This window comes from Pangasianodon hypophthalmus, chromosome 22 (genome assembly GCF_027358585.1).
Source record: "Pangasianodon hypophthalmus isolate fPanHyp1 chromosome 22, fPanHyp1.pri, whole genome shotgun sequence".
In the NCBI taxonomy this organism is placed as follows: Eukaryota; Metazoa; Chordata; class Actinopteri; order Siluriformes; family Pangasiidae; genus Pangasianodon; species Pangasianodon hypophthalmus.
Window position 1 is genome coordinate 16,568,182 of NC_069731.1, and position 14,448 is coordinate 16,582,629.

Consider the following 14,448-nt stretch of genomic DNA (forward strand, 5'->3'; position numbering starts at 1 on the left):
TGCTGATATACTGGGTTATTTTAATTTGGCCCACATTAAGCAGTGCAAACACTGGAGTCAGCAGGCAGCCCATGATTCAGCAACGAGAGCCTGATTCCCCCCTGTGGAGCTGTACAATTGGATTTCAGTCAGTTTAGTCAAATAAAAGTCCATGGGAAAGCAGTCACTGGGGCCTAATTATTTTTCAGGGTAATGCATTGTGCAAATAAGAACGCTATTCTATTATTAAAAATGCACTGTAGCATTCAGAGTCATAAAAGACTAATTATGTTCTATCGCATGTTCTATCAGGCTGAATTACTGTGAATGTTGAACATCACTGCAGTCTATTTCTTCTACTGATAGCCAGTTTCACGCTCCGTTGGTTCACAAGTGGGCATGAGTTGTGCACTTCAAAGTAACTGAGAGCGATGTTTAGAAGAAATGGCATGACGGAGAAGATTAGGCTTAATGTAGCAGAACAGCTACATGTCTGCCTTGTTGAGATGATGGGATGATGCAATAGGTTTCTTTTAGTATTTTTTGCAACAAAGCCACTCTGCTCCATGATTATGATTTCACATATATTCCTTCTATAGAATTCATGGGATACGTAACAAAAATGTCTTGTGAATTTCAACACAATGTTTTTATATCCAAAATTTGCCCACGTTAACATGCTTCTACAGACGGCTGGCTGTTATGCTACAGGGGGTATTTGTTTATTTTACTGATCACCTTTATCTTATGATGAAACATTTCTAAACTGATCAGAGTGGGCTCTTCCAGGATGACCCCGCCCCCCATCCACAGTGCACGGAGGCTTACCGAATGGTTTGATGATGAGAAAAATTCTGTAAATCATATAATATGGCCTTCGCACTTGCCAGATCTCATCCCGCCTCTGAGAGATTTTAGAGTGATGTGCTAGACACCATTATATGGGAAATATTCATTCCTCCAGTATAAGCTGTTCTGGTGGCTCATGGTGACCCAACTCTGCATATACTGTTGAAGAGTTCATAATCTTAGATTATACCAAGGAAGAATTCAGAATGTTCGATTATATTTAGGAAGAGTTCTCAACATTTGATTATATAGAGAACTCTTCCTAGAAGAGGAAGAGTTTATGATGGATTATGTTGAGAAATTGTGAATCTAACAGTTCACAATGTTAGATTACATTGAGGAAGAGTTTATAATGATGGATTATGCTGAGGAATAGTTCAAAATGTTAGATTATGTTGAGGAAGTATTCACTTTGTTGGGTTATGTTGAGAAACAGTTCATAATGTTAGATTACACTGAGGAAGAGTCAATAACATTGGATTATGTTGAGAAACAGATTATAATGTTAGACTATGTTTGAGGACGGGTTCATTGATTATACTGAGGAAGTGTGCATAATGCTGGATTATGTTTAGGAAGCGTTCATAATGTTAGATTTTATTGAGGAAGAGTTCAGTGTTAGATTATATTTAAGAAGAGTACATAATGTTAGGTTACATTCAATTCAAGTCAATTCATTTTTATTTGTATAGCGCTTTTTTTTTTACAAAGGTCTCAAAGCAGCTTTACACAAACAAAAGTAAAGTGAAGAGTTTAAAACATTACTTTATACTGAAGAAGCGTTTATAATATTACTGTATATTGGTAAAGAGTTCATAACATTAGAATACACTGAGGAAGAGTTAGTAACTCTAGAATGTATTAAGGAAAAGTTCATAATGTTTGATTATATTTAGGAAGAGTTCATAATATTAGATTACAGTGAGGAAGCGTTTATAATATTTTATATTTATACATTATATTGAAGAATATTTAAAAATGTTAGATTTTTTTCTGTAGCCTGTAATAATTTATGTAAGCATTGCACATTTCCATTGCAAAGAAAACCTCACATAACTTTGAGAAACCTTCTCCCACTCCATTGTCTATAGCTAGATGTCATTCATAGCCTAGTTGGGAGAAGGAGGCCAGTGTGTGCGTGTGTGTGTGTGTGTGTGTGTGTGTGTGTGTGAGAGAGAGAGAGAGAGAGAGAGAGAGAGAGTGCTGAGGTGCAGTTGGAGTGTGGGAAAGTGTGGGAATGTAATGGCCCCCCATGTGATCAGCAGTGTTTCCCCTGCACTGTGCTGGCATGAAGCCCCAGGCTTGAGCTTTTCCTCTCCTCTCAGTGCTGAAGGAGGGGAGGCTGTGTGTGTGTGTGTGTGTGTGTGTGTGTGTGGGATGGTGGGCAGGCACATGGACCACAGATCATGACTGATGGCCACAAAGCCACTGCTGCACACTTTTGGACACTTCAGGAGAGAATTGCAGACTTTGGCTCTGGATTGCTGCATTTATTCGCCGCTTATTTGAACTCTTGCGACTTGAACCGGACAGCTTTCATCATGCTTTCAACTCTGGACCCACTGCAACTCGACTGAGCAAACTTTCGCAAAGTCTCGGCAAGTCTTTTGTTCCAAAGAGAGCTGCGGAGATCTGTTTTTTTTAAGCGGAGGAGAGAAGAGTACAGGAGTGAAATGAGTGAGGAGAGTAAAGGCGAGAGCGGGAAGGATGTGGAGAAGCAGCTGCGCCTGCGCGTTTGCGTGCTGAGGGAACTGCTGCACACTGAGCGGGATTATGTGGAGACCCTGCACTTTCTTTCGGTACGCCAATATAACGCCTAGCTAGCTCATCTAACCACCCCAAACACATAATACAACTAATATATCACATATACATCAATAACATCAAGAGGTTTTGTTTGCATAAGCCGGCAAATACCCAATACCATAAAACATTCAGTGTACATTTTGGATCTTTTTAATCCTTATCTTGGTTTTCCTTTTTTTTTTCTTTTTTTTTTCCTATTATATGTGTCAGGTAGTTTCTTCAACCCTAAGGTTGATCATTTTCCTGTAACAGCACGTCCCAAAGGGCCTATTCCCTGTAGAGCAATATTTATTCAAGAACAACACTCCATACTTCTTATCCGTTTATAGTTACATTTAAGTGAATGTTCTGGAATGTCAAGTTAATGCCTGTTATCGCTTAACATCCGTACATTTCTCTGTGTAAGTTGTTATGACAGACAACAATCACATTGCTATTGGCGGAGCTGCTGTTATAGGAAATTAATCAACACCTTCTGACCAATTTAAATTAATCAGCACCTTCTGATCCGAGACCTTTTTCTAAGACCGACTCTCTAAATGCACAGCAGAAATGTAAACCCATTCTTGCTGATTTGTTGCAGTGTTTTTCCTCTCTGATGCACCTGACTCATTCATCAACTCAGCTCATTAACTGGCTTTAAAATTGATATGGTAGAGCAAGAAAAAGTGCTAAAATGTGCAATTTAAAGGTAACCTGGACTTAATCTGTGGTTTGGTCTGTCATTGTCTAGGCACAGGATGCCAAACACAGCACTGACGGACCATCCTGCTAAGCTCTATGAGTAATATGAGTAGTAAAACTGAATTACGTTCATTCCTTTAGCCAGACTGGGTTCGGTTTTTGTTGTTGTTGTTGTTGTTGTTGTTTTAACCATGGGACATACACTTTTATGCAAAGGGTCCTATCTGGTAACCTCAAAAGATATATGGTTTGTGACATTCTAGGGGACCAAGTAGAACCCTGCAACTGAGGGTTTCACCTTTCAGGAATGGTTCCTTTGCTGTCTGGGTCTTAACGAGCCTAAGAACCTGTAAGGAACCCCATTTGTCTAAGACAATATGTAGAGCTGAGAATTTGAAAGTTTGCAGCTTTCAAGTGGATCTCTGGGATTTAAACTCAAAGCCTTATGGTCACAAGGATACAACTGTATTCATTACCCCAGAACAGTTTTCTAATGGAAGAAAGTGGAGGATCTGGCTGCCATAAGGGCACTGTAAAACCCGGCATTGAACTGTACATGTATTTTTGATTCCATTGGATCTTATTCATACTGTGTCCAAATATACTCTCTGGGAAGCAACCAGTCATTTAAAAGCCAAACCGTCCTTTTGCACAGATGATGATATGTGTTATTAAGCAGTGAGGACTGGTTGTGATATTAGATGGGAGGGCTTTTCCTAGAAATCATCTCATTCCATCCAGACTTAGCCTGCAGAGGGTGCCTGGCTTTATTTTAAGGAGCTGGAAATATTCATTAACACGTCATCCTGGGGAATTAACACATTTAGAATACTAGGAACTTCTAGGATGCTTCAATTTGTTTAAGAGTAACCTTTTGCCAACACTGTCTTAATAATTCCCAGAAGGTTTCACATGCCTAGGGATGAATCTCTCTTAAGGACCTTGCTCAGGGGCCCACAGTAGCTTTCAATCCTGAGATTTAAACTTGCAATGCAAACCTGCAAGCTCTCTGTTGGATGTCTTGAGCAAGCATTGCAAATACATGGAAATATGTGTAATTCGAGTCCGTGCCAACAGCTAAACTCACCCAGCAGAGGCAGCACCCCAGCACTAACACAGGTAGATTCTGGATTACAAACACCTGGACTGTCACTGCTTCCTTTACAGCATTAACTCTATTGTAATGTCCCAGGCTTAAATCCCCTCTTAGACTGGAAGAATAGCACAAACTTAATGGTATTATGGAATAAACAGAGAGTCAAAGGCAGGAAGGAGAGGAAATGGTCTTTAAAAATGCTGCTGTATGTCTGAGACAAAAGAGTAATTTCCGTGCCTCGGATAAGGAAATCGACTCTATAAGATCGCTCATGTAAGGTCAGGTATACACTGATTACCATAAACCCAAAAACCCAGCCGTATATTCTGAAAAGCATCCACTTGTCAAAGTGTTTTTCCCACCAGTTAACATCCTAAACACTGGGAATTGTGTTTTAGAGCAGGGCTAAGGGCACTGTGCTGTGTGTCATTAGAAAAGTTGTTTCCCACACCATATGTATGTACGCATTCCTCGGCCAGAGCCTCTGCCACAGATGGTTTCAATGTGGGTACGGGGGGATTGTTTTTGTTCGGGCAAAATGCAACAACCGCTTTTCCTAGAAATCATCTCATTCCATCCAGACTTAGCCTACAGAGGGTGCCTGGCTTTATTTTAAGGAGCGGGAAATATTGGTTAACACGTCACCCTGGGGAATTAACACATTTAGAATACTAGGAACTTCTAGAATACTTCACTTTGTTTTAGAGTAACCTTTCACCAACGCTGTTTTAATTTACTTCTCTAACACCCAATTCCCAGAAGGTTTCTCATGCATAGGGTTGAATCTATCTGGGTTAAGGACCTTGCTCAGGGGCCCACGGTGGCTTTCAATCCTGAGATTTAAACCCCCAACCTTTAATCTTTCACTCACTATCAATGAACCTTAACAGCTGAGCTATACCTTCCCTATTAGCAATTTGAGTAAGTAGCAGACAGCTATTCAGAGCTGTGCCTAGTGATTCTGATGCTAATTTGTCAGTTGTATTTGTTGGTGAAAAGTTAGCGCTCTTCTGCTGCTCTGATGTCACAGGGTGACATTAAACAATAAGGGATAATGGTCATATTTGACTGTTAGCTCCTAAAAAACAAGAGCAAGCTCTTCTTTTCTCAGTCACCATTTTCCAGCAATGTTCAATGTCACCTTAATGAGAAAATCCATATAGGAGTAGTGGAGCCGTTGGTGCGAACGTTGGACTCATAGTCCCAGAAAACTGCAAAAAATAATATCTTAGCAAGTGAAAATATTTTAAATATAGTCAAATTTATCTAGTAGTTCCTATTACAAGATTACCACAAACCAAATCTAAGATTACTAAAATCTATTTCTAGACATTTTTTTAAAATTAATTTCAAACTTGAAATAGTCTTGTTCTATTGGCAGATTTTTTTTCTATTTTTTTCTATTTATTTCTAGAAAGAAGCAAAATTATCTGCCAATAGAACAAGAAATTGTGAAGTTTGAAATGAGTAAAAAATGTCTAGAAATGTCTAATAGGTCTAATAATCTTATATTTGGTTAATTGTAATCTTATTATAGGAAATACTAGATAAATCTGTCTCCACTCAAGATCATTTCCCTTGCTAAGATGTCATTTTTTGCAGTGAATGCAATGCAGTTGTTCAATGCAATTACCCTGAGATATAGCAGAGACTTGGCTAGATAGCAATCTACAAGATGACGAGTGTGATGATGTTGATGGCTGTATTAGCATGAAAGTTGAAGCTTTGGAAGTTGATCTTTTTGAGCAGAGTGTACAGATGAGGAAGTGAGAGATTAAAACTAAAAGACTAAAGTGCTGCTGCATCACATTCTTTTAGGCAGAGATGAAATCCCATTGGTGCCATTGTCAGCTAGCAGGCAAACTTGTTGATCACATGTTGATTATAAATATTGATATGCGAGTCCTTCAGGGTGGATTTTTTTTTCCTTTAAAGAAGAAAAAAGGCTACGGAAAATATCATCCAAGGCATCAGGGATCAAAGTCTCCTCTCAGGTCCCACTTGAGGTTTGAGCCTGATTATTTTCACAGCACGTCTTCATTAGTTACGCCCTCCCACTTAACTAGACTTTGTCTCTGATCACCGCAGCACCTCATGAGTCAGCCCCGAAGACCTGTTGAGGTCGACCCTCAGTGATCAATGACTGACTTCAGGCTTTTTGTTGCCTGGAGGTACCAGGGGATCTGTGCCATGTTGAACAGAGGGCATTTGTGTTTGTTAGGTTTTGGGTGGAGGGGGTTTGTACTAGACAGTTTGGCTCCCACTGGACAGGCATGGAGAAATTGCCAAAGGGGGCTCTGACGTGAGAGCCTGGGCTTGATGCCCTCTCTTATAAACCATACATCCTGGTGGAGGAATTCTTGAGAGGTTGAGAATTCCAGAGAGCCATGTCAGACATGATGCCTACCTTAATTGCAGATTGGTGAACTGAGATTGGAATTGCTGGTTAGACCTGGTTAAGGTATCAGTACGTCTTGGGGAATCAGAATAACTCCAAAAATATGTTATATGTTAAATATGTTACACAGTATCTCACTAAAAGATGAGCAAAGTGTGTTTGGCTCTGGTTCTCAGACAGAGGAAATGTCCTTAAGAGCTGTCTCCGTGATTTCCCTAGAATACCTTATGTAACTGTTCATCTTGATAATGGGAGCTCTTAGTTGTTTATTTTAGATAGCTGGAGGCCAAGAAGCTTGACGCTTCCGTGTATAAGTGACAATCCTTCAAACATTTTCATTGCACTTATACTGGATCACCTTTCTGGTGATTTGTTCTAATATTTAATTTCCTAATTGATTTCATGAAGAGCACGTGTGGGGAAAAATAATCTTGTGGGAGTGAACGAAATCCCTTTAATGTCTTAGTTTCAGTAGAAAAACAGATTTGCCTGTGTGTGCAGCGCGGTGCAGTCCTCTGAGCCTCGCCTCGGATAAGTAGTCCCTCTGCAACATTTTCCTCTGCAATGGCCTGTGGCTTGAAGGATTGACCACCCAATGACATGTTTTTAAACCTTGATAATGAAACTCGTAAAAATGAAATTGTGGCGCCATAAAACTGAAACTGGCTTTATTTTTCTTTTGGGGCTTTGCACTCTTTTAATGCGTACTACCCCTTTGGGTCTCTAGTGAGACATTCCTTTCCAGATAAACAAAATATTTATCATGGAAACATACTATATTAGAGCTTTATTTTAATTGGATGCACCACGAACAGTTGTGAAACTGAGATAATGTTATATTACAGATTGCACTCTGTTTTCCTCTTTTTCAAATTTCATCATAAAAGATCAGTTTCAACACTCTGTCTCATCAACAAGACACTTAACGCTGTGGGGCTTTAGGGACACTGGACCGAGATCTAAGTCTTAGCCCTATACAAGCCTCCAGGCTAAAATCCTTTGGAGCTTGTAAAGGGAAAAATTTTAGAGCTTGTTGATTTTTTCATAGATTAACAACATGTGCAAACAAATAAATATGACAAATAGGCCTACATCAATGCACAGCCTCCTCTGATGTTTCTCATATGAGAAATCTTGTAGCATTTAACCCGTGTTTGGAAGGTCACATGTTTCTCATGTGCAGGGCCGTAACCAGGATTACAGTTTTAGTGAGGTCCCAATTGCAGAACTTCATATGTGACGCACTTCATATATCACACCGCAGAACGTGTACTCCACTAGTTGCTAATTTCTAATCTCTGTTATATCTCCATTCTTCCATAAACTGCTCTGACACGTAAGTCTGTTTAATTTTATTGAGTTATTTTGTTTAGTTATGTCTCCTCCTTTTCTCTCTTGCAGGGTATGTAAGATAACTTTACTATGGTCAGCTAACGTTACTGTTACGTGCATGAGTGAGAGGCAAGATGCAAGTACATAAACTTTGCATGTTGCTGAATAGGGCAAATCCAATAATCATTGTCAATATTCAAACAATCCATGATCAAAACCAAAACACAAAGAAGAGACAAAAAAACAAAACAAACAGAAAACAGGAAAACATGGCTTGAAACTTAATTGATACAAATATATAATAAGTGAAATTTGTGGGCATAAATAGACAAACTATCAAGGGCTGAACTCAGAACAGGTGCACACATTAGGTAACAGATCAATGACAGGACAGGAGTGGAGACAGGAGCAAACTAAAGACAATGTAAACAAAAAGCATATGGAGTGAACTCAAAACAAAACATGAAAGCAGTGCTTTGCATATATATATATATATATATATATATATATGTGGGCCTTCCTCAAACTGTTGCCATAAAATTGGAAGCACACAATTGTGTATATTGTAGCATTAAGAATTCCCCTTCACTGGAACTAAGAGGCCCAAATATGTTCCAGTATGACAATGCCCCTGTGCATAAAGCAAGGTCCATATAGACATGTGCTGCGTTCAAGGTGAAGTTTACCTGCCTACAACTAAAAACCACAGAAAACGCCTCTTAACTTGAAATTTCAAATCTTCAACTTGGGGTAGTCTTCTCAACTACCAGTTCCTTTCCCCTTTACAGAGTGACATCATATCAACATGGTGGTGCATACTGCGAACAGCGTAAAGCACCCCTTCTCTACTTTTAAATTAGTTTATAGCATTATTGGCTTTAGATCAGTTAATATACAGACACAGTACTTGGTGAAATATATAACATTGGCCAAACTAATAACTGTTTTGAAAAGGTAATCATCAACATTAGAGTTATTACTAACGTTAACTGGCTAGCTTGTTGCTAAGCTACGTGCTATTGTCTACTGTTGTTGATGTGCTGCAATTTCAGTCCAAAATGTCACATGAATCTTTGAAGCTCACTATAGTAGATCAGTATCAGTAGCCACTCAGCCACTTGTAACTGTAAAACTGTGGTTAAAGAGTCTTTTTATGAGCTTTATGTGCTCTGACAGAGCAAACAGAAGACCAGTTTTCATGAAGACATCCATGTTTTTTTTCACTTCGCACGTCAAACTTCCCGAGGTGGGAAATTACATTATTACAACTTGCAAATTACTACTTACAAGACACCACAAACACAGCAATGGTTTGCCAAGTTTGGAGTGGAAGAACTCAAGTGGCCTGGACAGAGCTCTGACCTCAACCCCACTGAACACCATTGGGATGAACTGGAATGTTGATTGCATGTCAGGCCTCCTCATCCAGCATTATTGGGTGCTTATTATAACAGCAAAGCGGGGACTAAATTTGGAATGGGATGTTCAAAAAGCACATCTGAGTGTTATGGTCAGGTGTCCACATACCTTTGGCCATTTAGTGTATGTCAAGTGTTAGTCTATAATATGTGTGTTGTACCTCTCAACAAGAAGTAAACATAATGGACAGTTAAGTCTATGGGCAGACCTAAAGTTTCATCCTGAGCTGTTCTGAGGTCAGCTGAGAGCCATCATCACTGCTGACTTGTCTTGGAATGCCTTTTTTCTGCATAGTAGGCTAGATTCTGCCACCACGTTATTAGGATGTTGCTGTTTCCATATTTAATTTGAGTCTATGTGGGAGGGAGAAAAAAACATCCAAAAATACAGAGGTCTGGACCTCTGTATAGATATATATGGGCATGTTCATGTGAAAAAAGTGTAGGTGTAGGATGTAGCCCGTGCTTTTTAGTCCACATGCATTTTAAAATGGAGCTTTTCTATTAATTCCAAGTTTGACAGAAAGCATGTGAGATGAGGCGAAACCCTAAACTTCCTGCCTGAATGTTTCAAGGATTAGAGGAAAGCCTGAAGCTGCCAGACGTGTCTTAAAAAGGCAGAGAGGTGGAGTATTTAGCTTTGACACTACTGTATTACATTAAAGATTTTATTAATGCTGAAATTCATAGGTACTAGGTCCCTTAGAGACACAGACACACATGTTAGTCTTCTTCTTCCACTGGGGTTTGTTCACTGTAGGGGCAGCCAATCTTATTGTTGTTTTTCACTCAAGCATGTGATGAGGACTGAAGCCAAATGGGGTATGCGTACTCAGAACAAGCAGTGACCCCGGTATTGCCCCTCCTCCTGGGGGTTTCACATCACCCCCATCCTTGACCTCTTCCTGCCAGTTCATATTCACTCCTGCTGTTTTCAGTGTGTGTACAGCCAGGATAGTTATCATATAATGGGAAAAGTTAAGTCAAGAGTCATTCAATATCAATGTGCTTCCAACTGACAAGAACTCAATTTAACACAATTTTACATTATGTTAAATTGATTTCTTGTCAGCTGGAAGCATATTTGATGGGTTGGCTGCTAACGAGTTTTAGATATCCATATCTAATCATGAATATCTAAATATTTTTCTATTTTTATGATTGCAAATTGCACATAATGCCTTATTTCAGTCTTGAAACAGCAAATTATAACAGATTAACTGTATACGTGCACCAAATACTGTAATCTGAGCACTGGACTAAAATTCATGTTTATATTTACACACATTAATGCAATCGATATCTAATTTTAGGAGTTATCCGAATATGAGTCTTTATCCGAAAAACATATTATAATATCTCAAATTGGATTTAAAGTGTTATTATATTTCAAGAATTCTACTAAAGCCAACCTGGATTTTAGCTTAGTAGTCAGGTTATTCAGTGCATGTATTCGGTTAATCAGATTTCTTTCATTCTTTTTCTGTTTTTTTAAACACATCTTTATTGTGCATTTGGGTGTGACATTATGTATGGAAAAGTATAATCTCTGAAAAAATAATAATAATAATAATAATAATAATAATAGAATAACCACCTATTTCTATATTTCTCTAAAATAAAATTAATGAATTTTGTTGTACATAAGTACACAAAAATGTAGAAGAAGAAAAAAAAAGTTTGCTTCTGTTAAGTCTTTTGTGATTCAACCAACCTATAAAATATCATAGCTATTCTTTTTTCTAAGTTAAATTAACTTAAAAGTACATAAATTACTTGTTATTTACTATTATTAACTATTTAATTAATATTTTTTTGATATGTAGTTAAATTAATAGCCTTGACACCCTGTCAGAGGTGTGTGCTTTTTTTTTTCCTGAATTCTAAATGTTATTGTACTAGGAATATACTGCACTAGTTAGCTGCAAGATCACCATTATTTTATACCCTATGTAGTGAGCATATGTAGAAAGTAGGAATCCATTTAGAATTGAAGCTAACTATGTTGGAGTGGTTACAAAAAAGTAGTCATGTTGTGAAAAATATTCATGTGTGGATTTCCGAGTTAAGATATTGTAGTATGCTGTTTACATGACTGTCTGAAAAATCTCGTAACTTCCAAAATGAGTCAATGAATAAATCTATTTTTAGAGTGCTTGCAAACAATTAGTAGGTGCTTAGTAGATGCTAGCAATACAGTAATGCTTGAACAAGACTGAAAAATAAGTGCTCAGAGACCACTTTCGAACACTGTTCTGAAGAGTTCATGGTCATCTCTATAATTTGTCGGAGGCAGTGAAAGACTGTCAGCTGTAATTGGAAAGGAGACGAGCACTGACTGCTAACATCGTCACCTTCACCACTGCTAATCAAACACTCGCTAGTCCTTACTCTCTGCTGTTTCTCCTGTATTTGTCCGTCAGTTTTTTCCACTCAGAGTGTTGACAAGAAGTGATTTATGCTCGCTACATGGAGGATTGTTTAGATTCTTGTCTATATAATATGCACACATTTCTTTTTCCTCTGCAGAGCCTAAGGGGACTCATCTGAGTCAGAAATGCTAATTAACAATGCCCTGTCTCTATGTAGTGCATTAATCTCAGCAAACAGACAATCTGTTCTAGTGTAGTCTATTCTACTGAAAAATGTTCAGAAGTTCTTCGACTTTGATTTTAAGATTCTTGTCAGATAGCAGACTGTGTGTCTTCCCCACAAGCTTCAGACACAAAGAGCTTCCATACAAAGCCAGCTATTGAGACCCACCACTCTCATTTGGCCTGATGTAGCTTTATAATGATCGCTGTCTTATTTGGTTTTGAATGTCTGATGTCTTTTCATCATTCAGGTGTTATTACATTTCACATGAAAGAATGGAAGAAAAGTTTGAAGGGTATCTTGATTGATACACTTTGTATTACATTGTTTTGATCTTTATAAAAATGAGTTTTGTTTTAGATCTTTCCTTGACAACCAGTGGAGCCAAGAAATACAAAATATAATAGTGGGATGTTTAGGACTGATCTTCCCCCCGTTAATGGCATATTTAGCACACTTTAGCCTACAGTGTTTGGCTGTTGGGTTGGGTGTCAGGTTTGTGAATGTGTCGGGCTAGTGAGAGCTTTCAGGGGGCTCCAGTCGGCGAGTTCCTTTTGCTTTTGTTTCATGGCAAGCAGGATTTCCTTCCTTCCTGGCCCTCCCCTGCTTTACATTGTGCTCTGTTCTTCCTGTGCCGTCGCTCCTTTCCAGAGCTTTGGCAAAGAAGCAAAACAAGCTACTCAATGAATCAGAATCCATTTGTGAATCAAACTTTTTATAAACACTTAAGAAGTATCATGAAGGTATAATAATATTTGGTGGACTGTTTGGATCCTTGACTCCTGAAGCCATGTCTTTTCACGTGAAGTCACTTTCACACCTTTTAATCTGTTTGCTGAGTCTGAATCAGAGCAAAAATTGATACTTTTGGGACATTTGCTTTTTGGTTTCTCACTGCACATAATTAAACAAACCAAAAAGGGACAAAAAATTGGTGTAGGCGCATATAGGGCTGAAAACGTACCTGTGAAACTGTTTCATTCATTGGTCAGAAATTTGGCGACTACAAAATATACAAACGTTTGCGAAGTGTGTGTAGAAATCAAGAAATCACCTGCATGTAGAACACTGAGCCAGCGCTCAATAAATTAATAGATAATTATCTAAATATTTACTGTTTTAAAATATTTTATGTATTGCATCCACCTATAATTTTCTTTTTTTTTTTTCATCAGCCCACATTCAACACATCACATTTCTGCAGTTCTACAGCTCTGTCCTTTGGCTCAGTTTGCAATTGTGGCTCGACCTGCAACATGCAGAGTTGAATCTCTTTGTCACTGCAGTCGAACCATAATGGAGTTTACATGGAACCACTAGCCCAGGTGCTCTTGGCTGTTCTGGTCAGCACCAGAATTTGATCACTTGTCTTTATGTGCCTACTTGAACCATCCTAAGGAGGAAAAGGCACCAGGGTTCCATTCAAAGGGACTAAATGATGTATTTATTAATAGGTAAATGCATCCTTATGCTGGGGGATGAATAGAACGTCTATGTGCCCTCTCATGCCAGCTGTCCTTCCTTGTGACAGGTGCTCACATAGAGGGGCATCAATAGCCACTTGTGAGGGTTCCATGCTACGTGAAATGGGCATTAATACTCGCCAGGCATACTCAAAAGAATTCCAAGTTGTCCACCACCTGAATCAGTACCAAACCTCCACTCTACCAAACCTCTATATTCCCATCTCTGTAATTCATAAGCTGACTCAATATTTTTGACAGATTTCATGTTCAAATTGAGGATATTCTTTGTAGCCAAAGCCTTTCCCCCATTATATTTACCCTCGAGCTACTACCAGGGTGCACCCTCTCATCATGGGAAGTATGACTAACTTTCTGTTTCCCTTTTTTATGTAGATTTTAGGTTAATTCTCAATGAATCTTGGTCTTTGTTATAGCACAATGCAATCCAGATCAGAATAATCCAGATCAGAATAAGTGGCAGAGGGCTACTTTAAACTTTCAGCACTTTGGAAGAGGAAACTGTAGAGATTGCATAATACTTCTTTAGTAACAAGGTTCCACCTGTGGGTTAACCTACTGCCTGAACAATCAATGGCTCAGAATGGATCCAGGACGAATCAGCTGGATAGCTCATCAAGTTCGATGTCTGGTTTTGGTATACTTGCAGGGTGCCATCCACATGTCTCTTTCTGTAGTGTGTGCTGTTTCAGCCAGGAAGGGTCTAGAGGACAGAGGCTGGCGCGCTGGACGGGGTTAGCAAAGGCCGCTGTTTCTTTCCTCATACAAAGATGGCATTGAGCCCAGAGCCCTTGGAAGGGGTCCTTT

General features: G+C 38.9%; 1 protein-coding gene across 1 annotated transcript in view; it reads left to right on the forward strand.

Moving 5' to 3' along the window:
* The first annotated feature begins 2,074 nt into the window (after positions 1-2,074).
* prex2 (phosphatidylinositol-3,4,5-trisphosphate-dependent Rac exchange factor 2) overlaps positions 2,075-14,448 on the forward strand; it is a 116,582-nt gene continuing 104,208 nt past the window's right edge. Inside the window, exon 1 of the mRNA XM_026938048.3 lies at positions 2,075-2,627. Within this exon, the coding sequence (XP_026793849.1) occupies positions 2,502-2,627 (126 nt within the window). The 5' untranslated portion in view covers positions 2,075-2,501. The remainder of the gene's footprint in view (positions 2,628-14,448) is intronic.